At 47.0% G+C, this 16,351-nt stretch overlaps 1 protein-coding gene, 1 non-coding gene and 1 pseudogene across 7 annotated transcripts in view; 1 reads left to right on the top strand and 2 right to left on the bottom strand.

The window, feature by feature from the left end:
• Nucleotides 1–567: 567 nt before the first annotated feature.
• Nucleotides 568–16,351, top strand: part of SLC12A8 (solute carrier family 12 member 8) — a 159,700-nt gene continuing 143,916 nt past the window's right edge. For 2 of the 6 annotated variants that reach the window (XM_053918471.2, XM_045186050.3), the window contains exons 1-2: nt 1,497–2,062; nt 2,310–2,405. In XM_053918471.2, coding sequence (XP_053774446.1) covers nt 2,054–2,062; nt 2,310–2,405 — 105 coding nt within the window. In that variant the 5' untranslated portion in view covers nt 1,497–2,053. The other 4 variants (XM_024577885.4, XM_024577886.2, XM_024577887.2 and 1 more) reach the window with 4 other exon arrangements.
• Nucleotides 2,432–16,004, bottom strand: LOC128780235 (large ribosomal subunit protein eL21-like; annotated as a pseudogene).
• On the bottom strand, nt 5,849–5,955 carry LOC112320716 (U6 spliceosomal RNA). The gene has a single exon (XR_002976433.2). It is a non-coding gene; the product is annotated as a U6 spliceosomal RNA (small nuclear RNA).

The following is a 16,351-nucleotide window of genomic DNA, read 5'->3' as shown; positions in this document are numbered from 1 at the left end:
TTTAGGGATTTTCACACAAAGGCTTGTGGGTGCGTGGGAAGTACTCCCAGCTGCCCTCCTATTTCATGGAAGCCTAGCAAGTTATTTAGGGTTAGGAAATGTGCCAGATTGGAGATGGAGATAATTTAATCTCTGTGTGTGTTAGGTTTTTTTTCCCCCTGCAAGCTGGGGCCCTGGAAACTTTACCTCGCCCCCAGTCCCCAAAGGCGGTTCTAAGTGGTACTGCAGGCGGTGAGGATAATTTCCTCCCCACACCTCAGCTGCCTGAGGGCACTTCCCTGGCAAAAAGAATTCCACTTCCTGAGAATCGGGGGGTCACCTGGCCGCATAGCCAGTGCCCTTTGGGATGCGCAGCCTCAGTCTCCTGTAGGGGTGCTTCTGCACCTGCCAGGAGGCCTCAGGACCAGCGTGGGAGCCGTGGGCTTTCCCCGCTCCGCAGGCTTTCTCACTCCCGGGTGCAGGCTTAGACTGCAATTCCTAAAACGCAACTGCAGTGAGTAGTAGGCTTGCGCCCTGTCCCCTAATCCCAGGCTGGGCACCTCAGCTGGTTGTGTTGAGCTAGTTGTCCAGGGCAGTAGCAGCAGTGGCTGGTTGAGACAAATCTGAAGGTTGGCAGACTCTCCTCCCCTTACCGCTGCCCCCCAGCCCCGCCCACCGGGTTCAAGATCCCAGCCCCCTTCTTCTCGGCCAGGCAGCACTGCCTGAGAGTGCGGAGTCCTCCTGGGCGGCGGTAGGTGTGCAGACGGAACGACTCTTGAGGAGGAGAAGGCTCTGCAGCCCCCTCCTTCTCCACCTGGACCCAGCTCGTGGGTGCGGGCATGACTGAGTTCCCAATCCCGGGCAGGACGGCCTCTCCAGAGGGACACTGGGACCCGCACAGCGACACCTGGTCAGCCACGTGGCAGAGGGGAGGGGCGGGGACAGGGCGGGCACAGTGTTAGGAGCTCGCTATCCTGGGAGCAGGTGAGGGCTGACCCGGCTGGTGGGGAGCACCCAGGGTGGTCTGGGGGCGGCTTCTCTTCCCGGAGGAGCTCTGTCTCGTAGGAAGGGGGCCAGGCGTGGGTCACGTTTGCCCCTGCTCAGGTGCACCCACCCTCCTTCCCAGTGCTTGCACGCGGGCACTCGGACACGCACGCCTCCAGCTGGCCCACAGCCTGGTATGGGACTGTGAGTGGAGGGGGAGTGGGCTGTGCCTTACCGGTTCCGATTCTCGTAGTGGGCGCGCACTGACTGAGATGCGGAGGGGTGTTGGGTTCTGGCTCCAGGGCAAGCCTCAGTAATCTTGGGGTCCTTTCCAGTGGGCCAAGGGCACGACCAGAGGAAATGTGTGAGGACGAGCGCTCCATCTGCGCAGGGCAGTGGAGCTGAGCTGCGTCGGGGACCTTTCTGGGGTCTCTCCTCACTCTACTCCTCTCGTCTCTCCAGCCCACCAATCCCTGCAATCTCCCCAGCTTCTCTCCAAGCAGTGACCCCCCCTCACCTCCCAACTTTTTTTTTTTTTTTTTTTTGCTTTGAATACCCCTCAGTGAGTTTCCTCTCTTCCTCCTGTTCTCTGACTAATCTCGTGAGGCATATTCTTACATGACCACAAGCTCTACCCCATATCCATTCTCTCATTCTCCCCCTTCTTCCTCCTTTCAAAGGCTCAGGAGCCCGTCTCAGTTCCAGCCCTGTGCTGGGGAGAGGGACGCAGGGAGCTAGGCACAAGGTCCTTGCTCTAAGGACAGCTGGATCCAGTGACAAGGGAAGGTGCTGCTCCTCTGATGAGAACCCAGCCCTGATAATGATGCTGTCATCCTTTTCTTACCCACCCTCTCACTCCCCGCCCCTTTCTGAGCCTGCTTCGGAGGGACCCCCAAGATAACTTCCTGACCATCCCTCTCCCACTCTGCTCATAGCCCAGTCCTACATTCACTCACCACCTTGGACCCGTTCTAGTGAGCAAGGCTGCCCTTGCCCCGGACAAAGAGGACAAAGAGGTTCAGAGGATGCAAGATGATTGTGAAACTGTGTGCTCAAGGGCTGGGCATCTGGCTGGGCACCTGACGCCTGAATGAAGGAGGTCAGGGAAGAAGGAGAGCGCTGGGGGCAGTTGTGGCTTTGGGACAGCACAATTTAAGCACAGGGAGCCTATGAAGGATGAGTGGGATCTATTTGGATACTGAAGAGGGAGGGGGGTGAATTTCCAGATGAGGTAGAACAAGGTTGCTTCCTCAGCCAAGGCCACCATCTGGTATAGAGAAAGGGTGGGTGACCAGGAGGGAGGGAAGGAGGAGCCAGCCTGACTGAGGATGGTGTTTACCTTCCAGAGGGGTATCTCCACTCAGGCCACCAGGACCCCGCTTTCCACAAGAATGGCCCAGATGTCTCAGGTGCAGGAACTCTTCCATGAAGCAGCCCAGCAGGTAGGCCTGGGTGGTGTGGGGGACTGCCGAGAGCCACCCACCAGCGGAGTCATCAGACGGGAAACTGAGTGCAGATGTTACAGTGTACTATTTTAGAAGTCATTATCTCAGAAGCTTATGTTGGTATTTCAGCTGAACTGAGAAAATATTACAGCCAGCCCTTAACCATCTACGCAGACGCTTTTCTTTGCTATTACTTGTAGTGGATTTTTAACCCTGGTCTCCTCTCCTCACCCCCATCCCCGCCATGGAGGTTTTCCATGGACAGAGTGAGGACGCAGATAATATGAACTTTTAATATTGAATTAAACCAATGTAAGGACAAAAATTTGTTTCTGAAAAGTTCATATATGCTGATGTCAAATGAATTTCTGGATTCCCTGACGTCTGCAGGGTCTTTTTTTTTCTTTATGCTCTTCCTGTTGACCCCTAGTTCTAGTAAGTGTTCTGTGCAGCTGTAGAATTGAGGTGGCTCTACCCAGTACTTAAGCGTATATCAGGAAACTGCTTGTTTCCAGTGTCTTCGCCTGGTGGTCAACGACCACGCAGCCTTGCTGTTTTCACTGTCGCTTGGATTTCTCTCACACTTTGCAGTGTGGCGCAGGAGGTTTCCCGAGATTGAGACAGGGGGAATGAGCCCCCCAAGAGGGGAGAGAATCAACTCAAGGCCCAACCCAATAGCAAGAGCAAGGTCTAAAACTGGGGGTCCTGGGCTAAGGGACAGAGGCTGGCGAGGGGCTCAGGGTTGGTGCGGGAATCCAGACTGGCCGGGTGCCCTCTCCTCACAGGTGCGAGTCCCTGTGAGAAATGCAGCGTGTTGGGTGGGTGGTGAGTGCCCCGCCCTGCAGGCCCAGGGCGGTAGTCCTGCTCCTCACACAGAGCTCCGGAAGCAGTCAAGCTGCTTAGAAATGAGTGGCTGGAAACTTGGACCGGCCCTTCATAGAAGTTTCAGAGCTCTTGCCCAGAGCCATTCATTCCTGGGTGACAAGGCCTGTAGCCTCATTCTCAGTGGGGCCGAGGACCCTTAGAAAGACCTTGATTTGTCAGGGGTCTTACATTTTCTTTAGCTTGCCCAGTCTCCCACCATACTTCCCATGCATTTTCTTCGGGTGTGTAAGACTGGATATGGGTGTTTATGCACTTAACATGTACTCGTGGACTACTTCCTAAATAACGGGTTTTGTGTTAAGTGTGAAAAAGATACTTGGATGGAAAACATGAGGACCCTGTGCCCAGGGATTCCAAAAAGGGAAACAAATACTTTTTCGTTCATCTCTGAGATAGGGGTCTGTTAAGGCTCAGGTGTAATGCTCTCTCCCCTGTTCAAAGCCTTCAGTGTCCCCCCATGCCCACCACCCGGTGTTCCAACTCCTTAACTTTGGCCCTGTGCTGTCCAACTCAGCCTGAGTCCCCAGCATGTTCCTCTTTGTGTCCCACCTTCCAGCCAAAGCTCACCATTCTGCTGGCCCTGTGCTTATATCTTTCCCCTAGGTTGGTCTTTGCTGATACTTCTCACTAAATTCATTTGTCGCCAGAACCCTCCAAGTGCCTAAAGCAGTGCCAGGCACCTAAGTGAACAATAAATGTTAGCTGGCTAAGCAAATGAACAAGTAACAGGTAACCACAATGCAAGTTGAGTTGCGGTAAGTGCCTTAAGAGACTTGATTTTTCAAACGTGGTGGATGCAAATGCCTGTGTTGCCTCCTCCCTCTCCCTCCCCCTCAGGCTCCAAACATTGAGGGATTGAACAACATTCCATGTCAAGGCCTTTGGTGTCCACAGTCTAGACACATTTGAAATCCATCCCTTTCTCTCCATCTCCTCTGTACTTTGTACATTTCTTGCCTGGATTATTCATACATACCCTCCTAACTTCTTTCTTCACATTGCAGTTCTTTCTCCACATTGCTCCTAAAGTGATCTTTTTTAAAATTTTATTTTAAGATTTCATGTATTTATTTTTAGAGAGGGGAAGGGAAGGAGAAAGAGAGGGAGAGAAACATCAATGTGTGGTCCCCCTACTGGGGACCTGGCCCGCAACCCAGGCATGTACCCTGACTAGGAATCAAACTGGTGACCCTTTGGTTCACAGCCCGTGGCGCTGAATTCACTGAGCTACACCAGCCAGCGTTAAAGTGATCTTTTTCTAAAGCATAAGTGTGTGCACTTGACTCCTCTGCTTGACGCCTTTCCATGGTTTCACACTGCCTTCACAGTTCACTTCCAGCTCCTTCTCTTGGTGCCCAAAGCCCTCAGGTCTCGCTGACGGCCCTGCTCCCTCAGCAGGCGCTGTCAGTACACTTACCACATGGCACTGCAGTGAGCTCTTTCTCTGCTATCTCCCTTAAGGCTGTGAGCTCTGTTAGTTCAGGGTCATGTCTTGTTCACGTTTGTGCCCTCACTATGGACCCCGAGTGCTCAGCATATAGAAGATGCTCAGTCAGTGTTGGTTCTACGTAACTGGACTTGCCTGGCTAGGGACTGGGGCAGTGCCATTTGCAGTATTGGTGGACATAGGACAAGTGGTGAAGATGGGAAGCACATCCCAGGCTGAGAGGGTAAGAAAATGTTAAAAACTACCAATCGGTGGGCAATTATGCACTGAATACTTAATGTGTATTCCCTCATTTCATCTTCACAACAATATTCTGAAGTAGACAGGACTATTTTGGTGGGACAGATGAAAAACTGAGGCACTTGGAACCCAGGTCTAAGCTTTCATCCTTTCTGCTGTATGTCTCCGGCCTTGCTGGTGTGAACAAAGCCACCCAGAAGGCAAACCCGAGGTCTGTGCGGGGACCCGAGAGCAGGGTGTGTGGCTAGCATGTTTGAAGCCGAACTCTGGGAGTGCCTGGCCTTCCAGGACTTTCTCATGAACCTTTTTTTTTCTCTTGAATATGTTTAAAACAATTTTTTAAAATACAACATTGGAAAGAGATTTGGGAATCTTGAGGAGCTAGATTACATATATACTATATTATGTAATGTTGCCAACCAGCCATTTAGCCAGAAAGAACTTCGAACACTGCCTCCCACTTTCACATGCAAATGGCCGTGAACTTTTCATCAAACTCAGAACTATTTATTTATTTACTTATTTATTTATGCATGTATATATGTGTTTTTGTTGTTCAGTTACAGTTGTCCCAGTTTTTCCCTCCTTGATCTCCCCTGCCCGCCCCCCCAAGTCAGTCCCCACCCTGTAGTCCACGTCCATGGGTCCTTTATACACGCTCCTTGACTAGACTCTTCCCTTCTTTCCCTGTTATCCCCTCCCCCTTCCCTCTGGTCACTGCCAGCTTGTTCTTTATTTCCAAGTCTCTGACTCTATTTCGCTCATTTGTTTGTTTTGTTCATTGGGTTCCTCTTATAGGTGAGATCATACAGTATTTGTCTTTCACCACCTGGCTTATTTCACTCAGCATAATGCTCTCCAGTTCCATAAAAATATGGAACGCTTCATGAATTTGCATGTCTTCCTTGTGCGGGGGCCACGCCAATCTTCTCTGTATCATTCCAATTTTGGTGCCTGAGCTGCCGAAGCGAGCACTCTCACGAACCTTTTCCTAGCTTTTCTCCTGTCTTGGGAGTCAGGAGTTCTGCTAAGAGCTTTGGGGCCTGAAGAACATGGGATTAGAAGGCAGGACCCAGTGGGAACCAACGTGGTGGGTGTTATGCTAACCCCATCAATTCAGACCTGCTCTTTCCTTGGTCACTGTGACAGGAAAGTAGCTCTCAAGAAATGTGGCCACAGGGAGGATGCTTGTGAGTTAGGTGGAGAGGTGAATGAATGGATTCTTGGTTTGGCTTTATTACTCTCAGGACCAGCTCTGTGTGTGTGTGTGTGTGTGTGTGTTGTTCAGTAATAAGTGGATCAGCTGGGAAAAGGCTGTAGATCTGAGGGCTCATGGTGTGATGGTCAAGTGTACATGTGCTGTCTGAGTTCAAGTACTAACTCTAACCCTTTGTGTCCCTGGGCTACTTACTTGCTAAGCTTCCTCACCTATAAAATGGCTACAGTAATAGAACCCACAGAAGAGATTACAAAGATTAAAAGAGATAATTCATGTAAATATTTAGTTTAGTGCTTGTCGAACAGTAAGTATTCAGTAAATGTTGGTTAATAATAAAACTAAGGTAGGGAGTACGTATTTGTCCACGTATGAGGTAGTGATACAAATGATCAGAAGGTTCAATTGGCAAATAAATGGATGACTCAGCACAGCAAATTCAAGTAGAAGACCTACGGCAGGAGTCCCAAATCCAGAAGGATTCCTGTGGCCAAAACCAGAATGTGGGACATTGTCCAGGACAACCTGCTGGGTGGGCGTCTGTTGAGGAGGCTGGGACACTTTCTAGGTCTAGATGAGTCCGGAGTAGCTTAGGAATGTGTGCATGTGAGTGTGCGTGTGTGTGTGTTTGAGGACCTATGGAACTTGTGGCAAGTGTGCATCTTGCTCCAGGAGCCTCTGTCCTCAGGTAGTTTACTGATACTTGGTTGGCTTGGCGGTGGACTTGAACCTGGGAACCTGGATTCCAAATTCTGACTCTGCCACTAGATGTGCTGGGCCCTTGGGCAAGATACTCGAGGGCTCCTGGTCTGATTTCACCACCGCGAATGGGTTGAGTGAACCTGATTGCCAGCGTTTTTATGCCACATGCAGAAGGACCTGGCCCAGTGTCTGTCCCAGAGTGAGCACTCGGTACAATGCGGTGCAGTAACTGGGTGAAGCAGATATTACGCTGAAGCCCAGTAGAGTAGGCTATTGGTGAACATGGGGCTGGCAGGCTAAGGAGCAGCTGGTGCCTGAGGGGGGTGAATGAAAGGCTAATGACATTAGACTCCATGCTTGTCTCCGCCAGTCCCTGGACAGAGAGGGCTGTGAGGACTGTGATGGTATGTCAGGAAGATTAAGCTGGCAGCAGAAAGCAGGTAGCCTGAGACAGAGGGAGGTGGCAAACAGACATGCTGCAGGAGATCTGTAGTCCAACAGGATCAGGTGCTTTGAGCATGGGTAACAGTGAGAAAATTCAGCTCAGCTTGCTTATTGATTGATTGATTGATTGATTGATTTCCTCACCTGAGAACATGCTTATTGATTTCAGAGAGAGGGAAAGGGAAGGAGAGAGAGAGGTAAAGAGAAATATTGATACGAGAGAGAAACATCCATTGTTTGCCTCTTGCACTCCCCCTGACCAGGGCCCAAACCTGCAACCTCGGCATGTGTCCTAATTGGGAATTGAACCCAAGAACTTGTGGTTTATGGGATGATGCTCCAACCAACCAACTGAGCCACGCCAGCCAGGGCTCAGCTTATTTTTTGAGTGCCTATTCTTGCCAGGATCTCCAGCTACTGCTAGAGATACTAAAACTGATATCTCTGAATTATTATGGAATAAGGAATACTTCCAACTAATCTGAAGCTTTTGTCTTCCTTCTCCCAGAGTTGGCTGGTGTTCAGGGCATCTGTGTCATGCTAAGGCATGAGAACAGTCACCAGAAACTGCAGATTAGTGAGCATGAGAGACTTGTGTTCTTTCCCATACATCCAGCTTTCCTCCAGAGACTTGAGCTCCAGCTGAAGTAGGTCCCTGAAGACTGTTTTCTAGGAAGCCCGTGGGGTAACATCTGACTGGCCTGAGCTAATCACCCTACAAAAAAGTTCAGTGCAGACCCAGGGGGTGGGTTCCCATCAGAGTCATGGCTGCTAGGCCAGGTATGGGAGGAGGTGTGTCCAGATTGGCTTCCAGGGTGCGACCCACTTCGACTCTGTCCCTAGCATTGCCTGATGTCCTGTCCTCCCTTTCCCTTCTCTGTCTTCTCCTCCTCTGATGCTCTCTGTTGTCTCCTCCTCAGTTCAGTGGCTTACCTCGGTTAGCTTGGTGAGGGTAAGAGAGTCTGGTCAAGTAGCACAGGCAAGAGAGGCAGATAGAAATGAACATGTTTAGAGACATGGGTCCTTAGTGCTCCTCTGGCCCAGTCCCCTTGCTCACCACATCAAGAAACAAGCCCAGAGATGCTGAGTGAGTTGCCCAAAGATACATGCAAACAGTGGCAGAGCCAGGCTAACCTACGACCTCATAATACAGCTCTGGGTTGATCTTAATGCATCCAATCTGTAGGTGATAATGTAAATTTGAGCACTGGTGTCAGGCTTCATTGCAAAAGCTTTGCTCTTATTTTCTGCATCCTCCTTAGCCAGTGTACAGTTAAGAACCAACTTGTTTTTGCTAGGCATTTTCCAGACCTGTTCTAGCATCCTTAAAAAGCCAATATGCAAAGTGAGCCTTAGCAGCCACATGCAAGGTAAAAGCATATTGCTTCATTAGTATGCAGAGAAGTGAATGCACCTGAGGAGAAAAGGGAACTTAAGACCAGACTGTCTCGCCAGTCCCTTTACAGAAAAGGAAACTGGGACCCAGAATGGTTGGGGGAAGAGAAGGGCTCACATCTGGGGTTTCTGGAGCCACGAGTTCTCTCGCCAGGTTTTTGTAGAGCATGAACCTTATATGATTTTTATGGATTGTCTTTAGTAAAAGTTACAAATCCAAAATTAGGTATAATCTCTGGGAGGAACCCAATGCAAGTGAAAGGTCTTGAAGCTTAAGCTCTTAGCTTCGCTGTAAAAACCACCAGTGGTAGCTTTCGGAGGTAAGAGAAGAAAAGAAGCTCATGGCCCTGGAATCTGGGGGAGAAGAGGGGACAGATGTTCTCAGATTCAGCTGAGGCTAGGCTTTCACGTGGGCACTGTCACCCTTTCCCTCTTTTTGTTTTTTGTCCTTCCTCCTTTCCATTTTTGCATCCCTGCTTGTTACTTAACCTAGGAGGTCAACCATGAAAGTGGAAACTGGGCTGAAAAAGCTGCACATTTGTAAAAAGTCAGTGGAGACATTTTTCTGGATGAAGGTGTCCTAGAACCTGGAATGAAAGTGATTCTTCACTGAAATGAATTAGATGGGATTCAGTCTCATTTGTGCCCGAGGATATACATTTACAGAGGTGATGGAGTAGGGACATGGAGAGGTCAATGGCATGGAAAGCATTTCCTACATACATTTCCCGAGAGAATGGGGGTGCCGTGCACACAGGGCCAGAGGGGCAGCATCAGGGTCTGGTCGGGGGCAGAAGCAGGAGCAAGAGGAAGGCCTGGGCATGAGCCTTTACTGGACTTTCCATGGGAAAGGCAGGGCAGGGCAGGTTAGGGTCAGCTAGTTTGAATAGTTCTGGCAGGTCTTAGGCTAAAAGGGGTGGTTTCTTGTTGCCTCGTACGTGGCCCTGAGATGATTTTGGGCAGGGTAATACTGCCTTGGTGTGTGAGAGTTACATAAAGGGGTTGCTTTGGGGTATAGATTTGGAATTGGTTGGTTTGCATATGAAAGAGATGCTCCTGGTCAGCCCTTTGCTATCGCTAAGAACTGGTTAACCCTGAGAGGGTCGATCTCCTTAGCCAGCAAGATTTTTAAAATGTTATAATATCATAAGATAAAAAACAAAAATGTGATTAATACATTCAACCTATCTGAGTGGATGGGTTAGGCGACTTGAAAACCTCTTACTGCCATAGGATACATTTCATCCATGGCCAGACATAGAAAAAATACAGTCCTTGCCATGATTTAGTAGCTGGGGTTTGCAGAGAGAACTTAATGACTCTGCAGTACTACTATTCTTGTAATTTGAGTAAGGGTCCACTAGGTGGTGCTCAGCCTCTGGTCCGGCCTAATTGAACACCTTGGCTGTCCATCAGGATAACTGAGTTTTAGCTTATTTTTTTCATTCATTTTATACTTTCTCCAACCAAAATATATCTCTTCAAGGTAACAGTTTAAATGCTAGATAGTTGTATACTCAGAGGACAGTGTCAAATAATTATAATAAGTTTTTCAAAAAATATACTTTCCTGAGTATACTTTCAGTTCAGTGGCTCTTTTTGCTCTTAAGTCATTATCAAGTATAATATAATCTGATTCTTAAAAGTGTGTTTTTTTCCTTCTGAGTTTAAAACCTGAATCAAAAGACTGTAGTGGTGTGCTTTAGAATGAAAAGTCTTTGGAGGTAGCGCCTATTCACACTTTGATGCATTTCTAGTGGGATTAATGCTTGGCAGTTTCCAGTCTCCAGAGAAAGGTCCTATTTACATTTCCTTTGTTTTGTTTTGGTGTTTGAGTGTTTGCTTCTTCACATGGACAGGCATGAAGAAAGAGTAAAAGATCGTAGAGTAAAAACCACCGTTCTGTGTAAAAGAATCTAGTGTTCTTATCTTGGTCTCCAGATATTTTGTAAATCACACTCACTTTCTGTCAGCAGTTAGAGAGTTCAGGTGCTAACTGATGAACTTGAGGCAGTGGTGGCCTAGCAACCCTCACTACACCAGAGACAGTTATGTCTGATCCAGATGACAAATTCGCTCTCACGTGAATCCCAGCGTTCATAGAATTTAACTTAGAAAGCCGCGACTCATTTTGAGTAACTTCTCCTTTTTATTTTAGGCAATTATTGTTACAGAGCAGGGCAGGGGGTGGTTCACGATAAATTATTACAGAAAGGATTCCCCCTTTCTGTCTCTGGAGGTTCCTTCCCCCACGCCCACCTGCTAGGTTCGAAATGCCCGCCGCCAGAGGAAAGACGTCTCTCAATGCCAGAGACTGGTGAAAAGGAAAGGAATTGTTTATTTAAAAGTTACACAGACTTAGAGTAATAGCTTAATGTCTTCAATAAGATACTAAAGTCCTCGAGAATACCCACAGATGCACAGTCCTTCCCTCTCCCTGTGCCCAGTCCGGGGTACCGTGTCTCAGGAAAAGAAGTAGAAGTCCGTGATTCAGGCTCCCGGCACCATCAGCTGTGTGGCTGCTGCAATCTCCAGTTAATCCAAAGCCGTGTGGCACCTTCTCATGGCCCACCAGCAAGAGTCCTCTCTCCCCTTTCTCTATGGCTGCAAAGTCTCTCCTGCTGCCTAAGCCGCGTGGCAAGAAGAAGCACTCCAAAACCTCGTGGTCCTCTCTACTCTCCTTCAGAACTGAGTGGTCCTTTTCCCCACTTCAGAACCACATGGACCTCTATCTATCTACTTGCTTCAGAGCCTCGTGGTTCTCCCATTTACTTCAGAGCCGCGTGGTCTGCTCCTTCCTTCAGAGCCGCATGGTCTCCTCCCCATTTACTTTGGAGCCGCATGGTCTCCTCTTTTCTCCCCCAAAACCTTGTGGTCCTCCTCTTACTCTATGGCTGCCGGCCTAGGTTTAAATCCCAGTGCCCATCTTCCTTTGCAGCCCCATTTCTGACTCCTCCTACAGTCAGTTACACCTGCCAGCATCCTTGTATTCTTCCAGCTTTACTGGGCTGCCATAGTAAGTCTGGGCAGGTGTGGCCCCATGGCATGGAGCCAATCCTCTCCAAGCTCTCACGCAGGCCCTGTAACCAGGGGGAGCTACTTCCCAGTCCCATCCTGGGTGGAATTTGGTCCCATCCCCCTGGCTCAAAGCATGGCCACAGCTATTTAACACATCCATGAAACCAGTTAAAGGTTATAGATATGTTAAATGACTGTGCCAGGGGTTAGCTGCAAAGCTCTTGCTACCCAAAACAGCTCTGAATGGCCCTGTTCCATGTGTCCCATCCCCCCTGGCTCAGGCCTGTGGGGGTGAAGACATCCTATATACATTTTTCTAATATTTCCTGGACACCCCAAGTCCTGGACCCCATTACAAATCCCTTCCTGGGGCCCTCCTCTTGGCTGCACCGTGCTTCATTATCAGTGAAGAACAGTGAAAACCCAAAGCAAATTCTAATTTTAAAAAAGATACATAGATTTTAATGACAGACATTAATTTTATGAAGGGCTTCTCTGTCATTATTTGTTTATGTAACACATTTAAAATGTGATTTACATCACAGACACCTTTTCGTGAATTCATCCACTGCTTAAATGAAGTTGAGTTTTGCACAGATTACTAACTCTAGGTCAGCATTGTGTTTTTAAAATGTTTCTAATGATGTGATCATTTCAGTATTTTTAAATAAAAATAAGTTACTGTTTTTATTGTAGAAGTACTACATGCCTGCAGTGAAAAACATTAAACACTAGAGAACGACAGGAAACAAGAGGCTTCTTCCCCTTCTTTCCCCCTTCCCAAGAGACAGACACTGCCAGTGCTTTCTGGTTTTTGTTTCCCCTCGTGGTGATGGTTATAGCTTTAAATAATAAATTTATACCTCAATTTCTTGACCAAATTACCAGTTTATTATCAGTTCACTTATTACTTCCTGAAATGAAGAAAGGATATTGGCATATTTACTCTTTCTTCCATTTTTCTCATTTCATTTCTAATGTTTTGTTAGTCGGGTTATTATTTCTACATTGTCAAGGTTTATAAAGTATATATTTTTCTGTAATTATAATGAACATTTCTGTTAATTGTAGTTGGTTATACAATTTTTTTAATCTATAAATACAGTGTGTGTGTTTGAATGAACAACCAGGTGACATTTTGGACTAACGGGGAAGAAAATATAATCTTGTCATTGAGGCTTTGCTGCTTCTGAGCAACAGGGTCTCCATGTCTTTCATTTAGTTCTTCCAGTTCTTATGCAGGTACTGATGTTTCTTATATTCCATATCACCCTTTTTGGTGATTCTGTTATCCTTTGGGTAATAGTAATTTTTTTTCCATATCTGAATTAGTTGTAGTAAATTACTCTTTCCTTTTCTAACTGTGGAAGTATGGGAGGCCGATCTTTTTTCCTGTACTTCAAAAACAATATTTTGCAATAGATCAAATGCAGAAGTGGATATGGGAACCCAGTTGTCTTCTATCAGGCCAGACAGTAAAAAGATTTGCAAAATGTGTAAAAGGCCTCTGTTTTGACTAAACGCTTTTTTTGTTTTGGAAAGTAGTTATTTTTCATGGAAATATATCATTTGTTTTGTAACAGATAATGGGCTTATTGCTATGTTTAAATGATTAATATATATTTTAAAATATCTCCCTTTAAGTTTCTAAAATAGCAAATATTGATAGGTAAACACACACCAGCAACAGCTCTTTGGAGTCCTCAATAACTTTAAGAACATAAAGCAGTCTTGAGACCAAAAAGTTTGAGAATGGCTGCTCTAGGGATTAAGTATGTATTTTAAACTTTTAACAGCTTATTTAGAGTCAATATTTTACCACTTCAATGTAAAATGTAGGCACTTGGCAATCACAAAGGCCCTTTGTCACACCCTTCTCCCCATCTTTTGTTCTCTCGGTGCCACGATGCCGGATAGAACCTTCAAAATGATGTTCACCCACACGCACTTCTAGGACCTGCAGCCTCTGAGCCTGCAGCTTGGGGGGGGGGGTGTTGCTTGGAAGACAGCTCTTCTCTCCTTTGCTTCCCCCGCAACCCCAAGCCCATTTGCAGGAATTTCTCCAAATGTCTGATCTGCTGGTAGCACTTGTTTTTTTCTCCTTTGTAGTTATAATTATGGTTTCATACTTAAAAAATATCTTTTCTATCATTTTCATTGTAATTTGGAAGTTAGAAAAGTGCTAGGTGTGTTTGTTGCTACTGGGGTGTCTTATAGATGGATCCTCTAAGTGGACAGAGAATAAATATGATATAAATACACACATGAATATTCATTTAGCTCTCTATCTTTCTATATGTATTAAAAACGTAAACTTAAACTGATCTCTCTAATTCCAGCTCATCACCCCAGGATTTATTCTTCTGTTCTTTTCTCTTCCCTTAGTTGTAACTCCCTTCTCCAACAGTGAGAAGCTTGACCCCTATTCAATGTACAGGGGTGGGCACAAGTAGGTTTATAGCTTTCAGTACGGGAAACACAGTTTATTCTTGCACTATTATTGATTAATTATTGTATTACTTTCCAACAACTGTAAACCTACTTTTGCCTACCCTGTATTTTCTTAATTGCTCGATCCTATAAATCACAGAACATAAGTTCTGAATTGGTAACTTCCATCCCTAAAAACACCCCCAAAATTTCAATGTGGAATTGATTTTAGTTTGTAGTTATTTCTGCCTTTGGACTGAGAGCACATCGTCAAAGCACTATGTTCAAAAGTTCCTCCGGTCATGTCTTTTTCCAGCTTCAGTGTAGTTATGTCATTCTTTTGAATTGATTAGGTTGATGTGCATTCTATTTTAATTTTTATCTTTCATCCTATTAATTTGATTTGAGTTTGTTTTATGTATTTTAAAAAATTTTTAATGAAAACAAGATTCATACATATGCAGATTGAAAGACACACACAGACTGATTTTGCTTTATTTTGAGCATGTAAAATATTAATGTGATTCCAAAAGTTCAAACTAGTCAGTACATAAGAATTCTTTTTTTTAACAGTCTGTGGTCTTTTGCTTTTTCACACTTCTCACGCCGCGAACTCGCAGGGCCGGGGCTCCAGCAGCCCGGGCTCCTTTCCATTGGTTCTCGCACCGTGTGCGTCTCTGGGGGGAGCAGGCTGGTGCTTCAGCGGAACCCAGGCACCTTTCCCTTTGGCTTTTTTCTTTTCCTGAATTTTTCCCTTCACACATTTCAGGAAGCTATCTCAGCTCTGAGAGTGCCCGGTATGCTCAACATGGACATTAATTCTCCTGGCAAGAATCTTGCCCTTAACTTGTTTGCTCACAACAGTGCCCACCGCGTGCTGGGCGACACTGTGGACTCTTCCTGTTTTGCCCTGGTGACATTTGTGGGGCATTGCTTCTTGAACAGGGCCCATTGCCTTGATGTCTACAGCATCACCTTTCTTGTGGATCCGCATGTACGTGGCCAAAGGAGCAACTTCCTGTTTCCTAAAAGGCTGAGAGAACGTCCAGCGGGTACCTCTCCTCTTTCCCTTTGTGTTAGTCATTTGGCAAATTACTGGAAGTTGGCAGTTCTGGCTGAAAGGCCATAAGAAGTCTTAAACAGATATAATATTGGTGGATCCACTGAAGCACCTGGAAGAATAAACCTTTTGCAAATTGAGTTTTAGCTGGTTTGCCCGTTACTGAGAGAGGGCGCAAGGGTCATGTTTCTCCTCCCAGTGTTAAACCCAGCTGGACTTTCTAGTGGCAGCTGTGTCCTGCAGGAAAGGCTCTGTGCTTTTGCCAAGGACGCTGAGAGGGGATTGGGACGCTCTTGTCTAGGTGGCTGTGGCATCACTTCTGCAGGATTTTGCCCTTTGGGGGATGGTATCAGATGTCCAGAGCACTGCGTCTTTTGGCTCTGAGTTCTCTGAAGGGCAGAGCGGCTGATCTGTGAGGAAGGACATTGTGTGTGGTCGGTGGAGGCAGAACTCCAGCAGGGATTTCCCATCAGCACCAATGTTTTCATGGCGTCTGAGGGTCTTGCCACTCCTGGGGCTCTGTGGCTGCATGACCAGGTTGTGGGAGTTTTCTACCCTTGGACAGGGAGTTGGATGAACAGGCTTGGAAAACCCACAGGTCAACCGTGCAGGGACTACTGTTTGTAGACACTGGCTTTCGAAGACACCCACACTGCCACAAAGAGCTCCTGTTTCTAGGAATGACTAAGTCAATATTGACCAAGGGTGCTGCCCAGAGTGGAATCCATGGAAATGAGACTTTGACCACTCTGCATGGGTCCTCACCTCCTCCGCTGCAGAGCCGCGCCTGTCTCCAGCTCCAATGGGTGCAGAGCACTCACCGACGCTGTTCTAGAACTCCCGGGATAATCCAGAAAGGCTGGGCCCAGGCAGCAGTTGGAGAGGCAACTTTCAGGGTTGCACTATAGAGCAGGCATTCACCTCAAACACGAGGACCAGGTAGCCAGGAAGACAGAAAATGCCTCCTCAATAGGACCTCTTTCCTTTCTCTTCCTCCTGAGGTCTCCGAAGACACCCTTGCTCACGTTTCAAATGGTGCGTTGTGCCCTGGCTGCGTGGCTCAGCTGGTGGAGTGTCTTCCCATACATGGAGGTTTGCGGGTTTGA

The sequence above is a fragment of the Desmodus rotundus genome, chromosome 2, assembly GCF_022682495.2.
Source record: "Desmodus rotundus isolate HL8 chromosome 2, HLdesRot8A.1, whole genome shotgun sequence".
NCBI lineage: Eukaryota > Metazoa > Chordata > Mammalia > Chiroptera > Phyllostomidae > Desmodus > Desmodus rotundus.
Note: the sequence above shows the minus strand (reverse complement) of the source record. Positions and strands in the feature narration are given on the sequence as shown.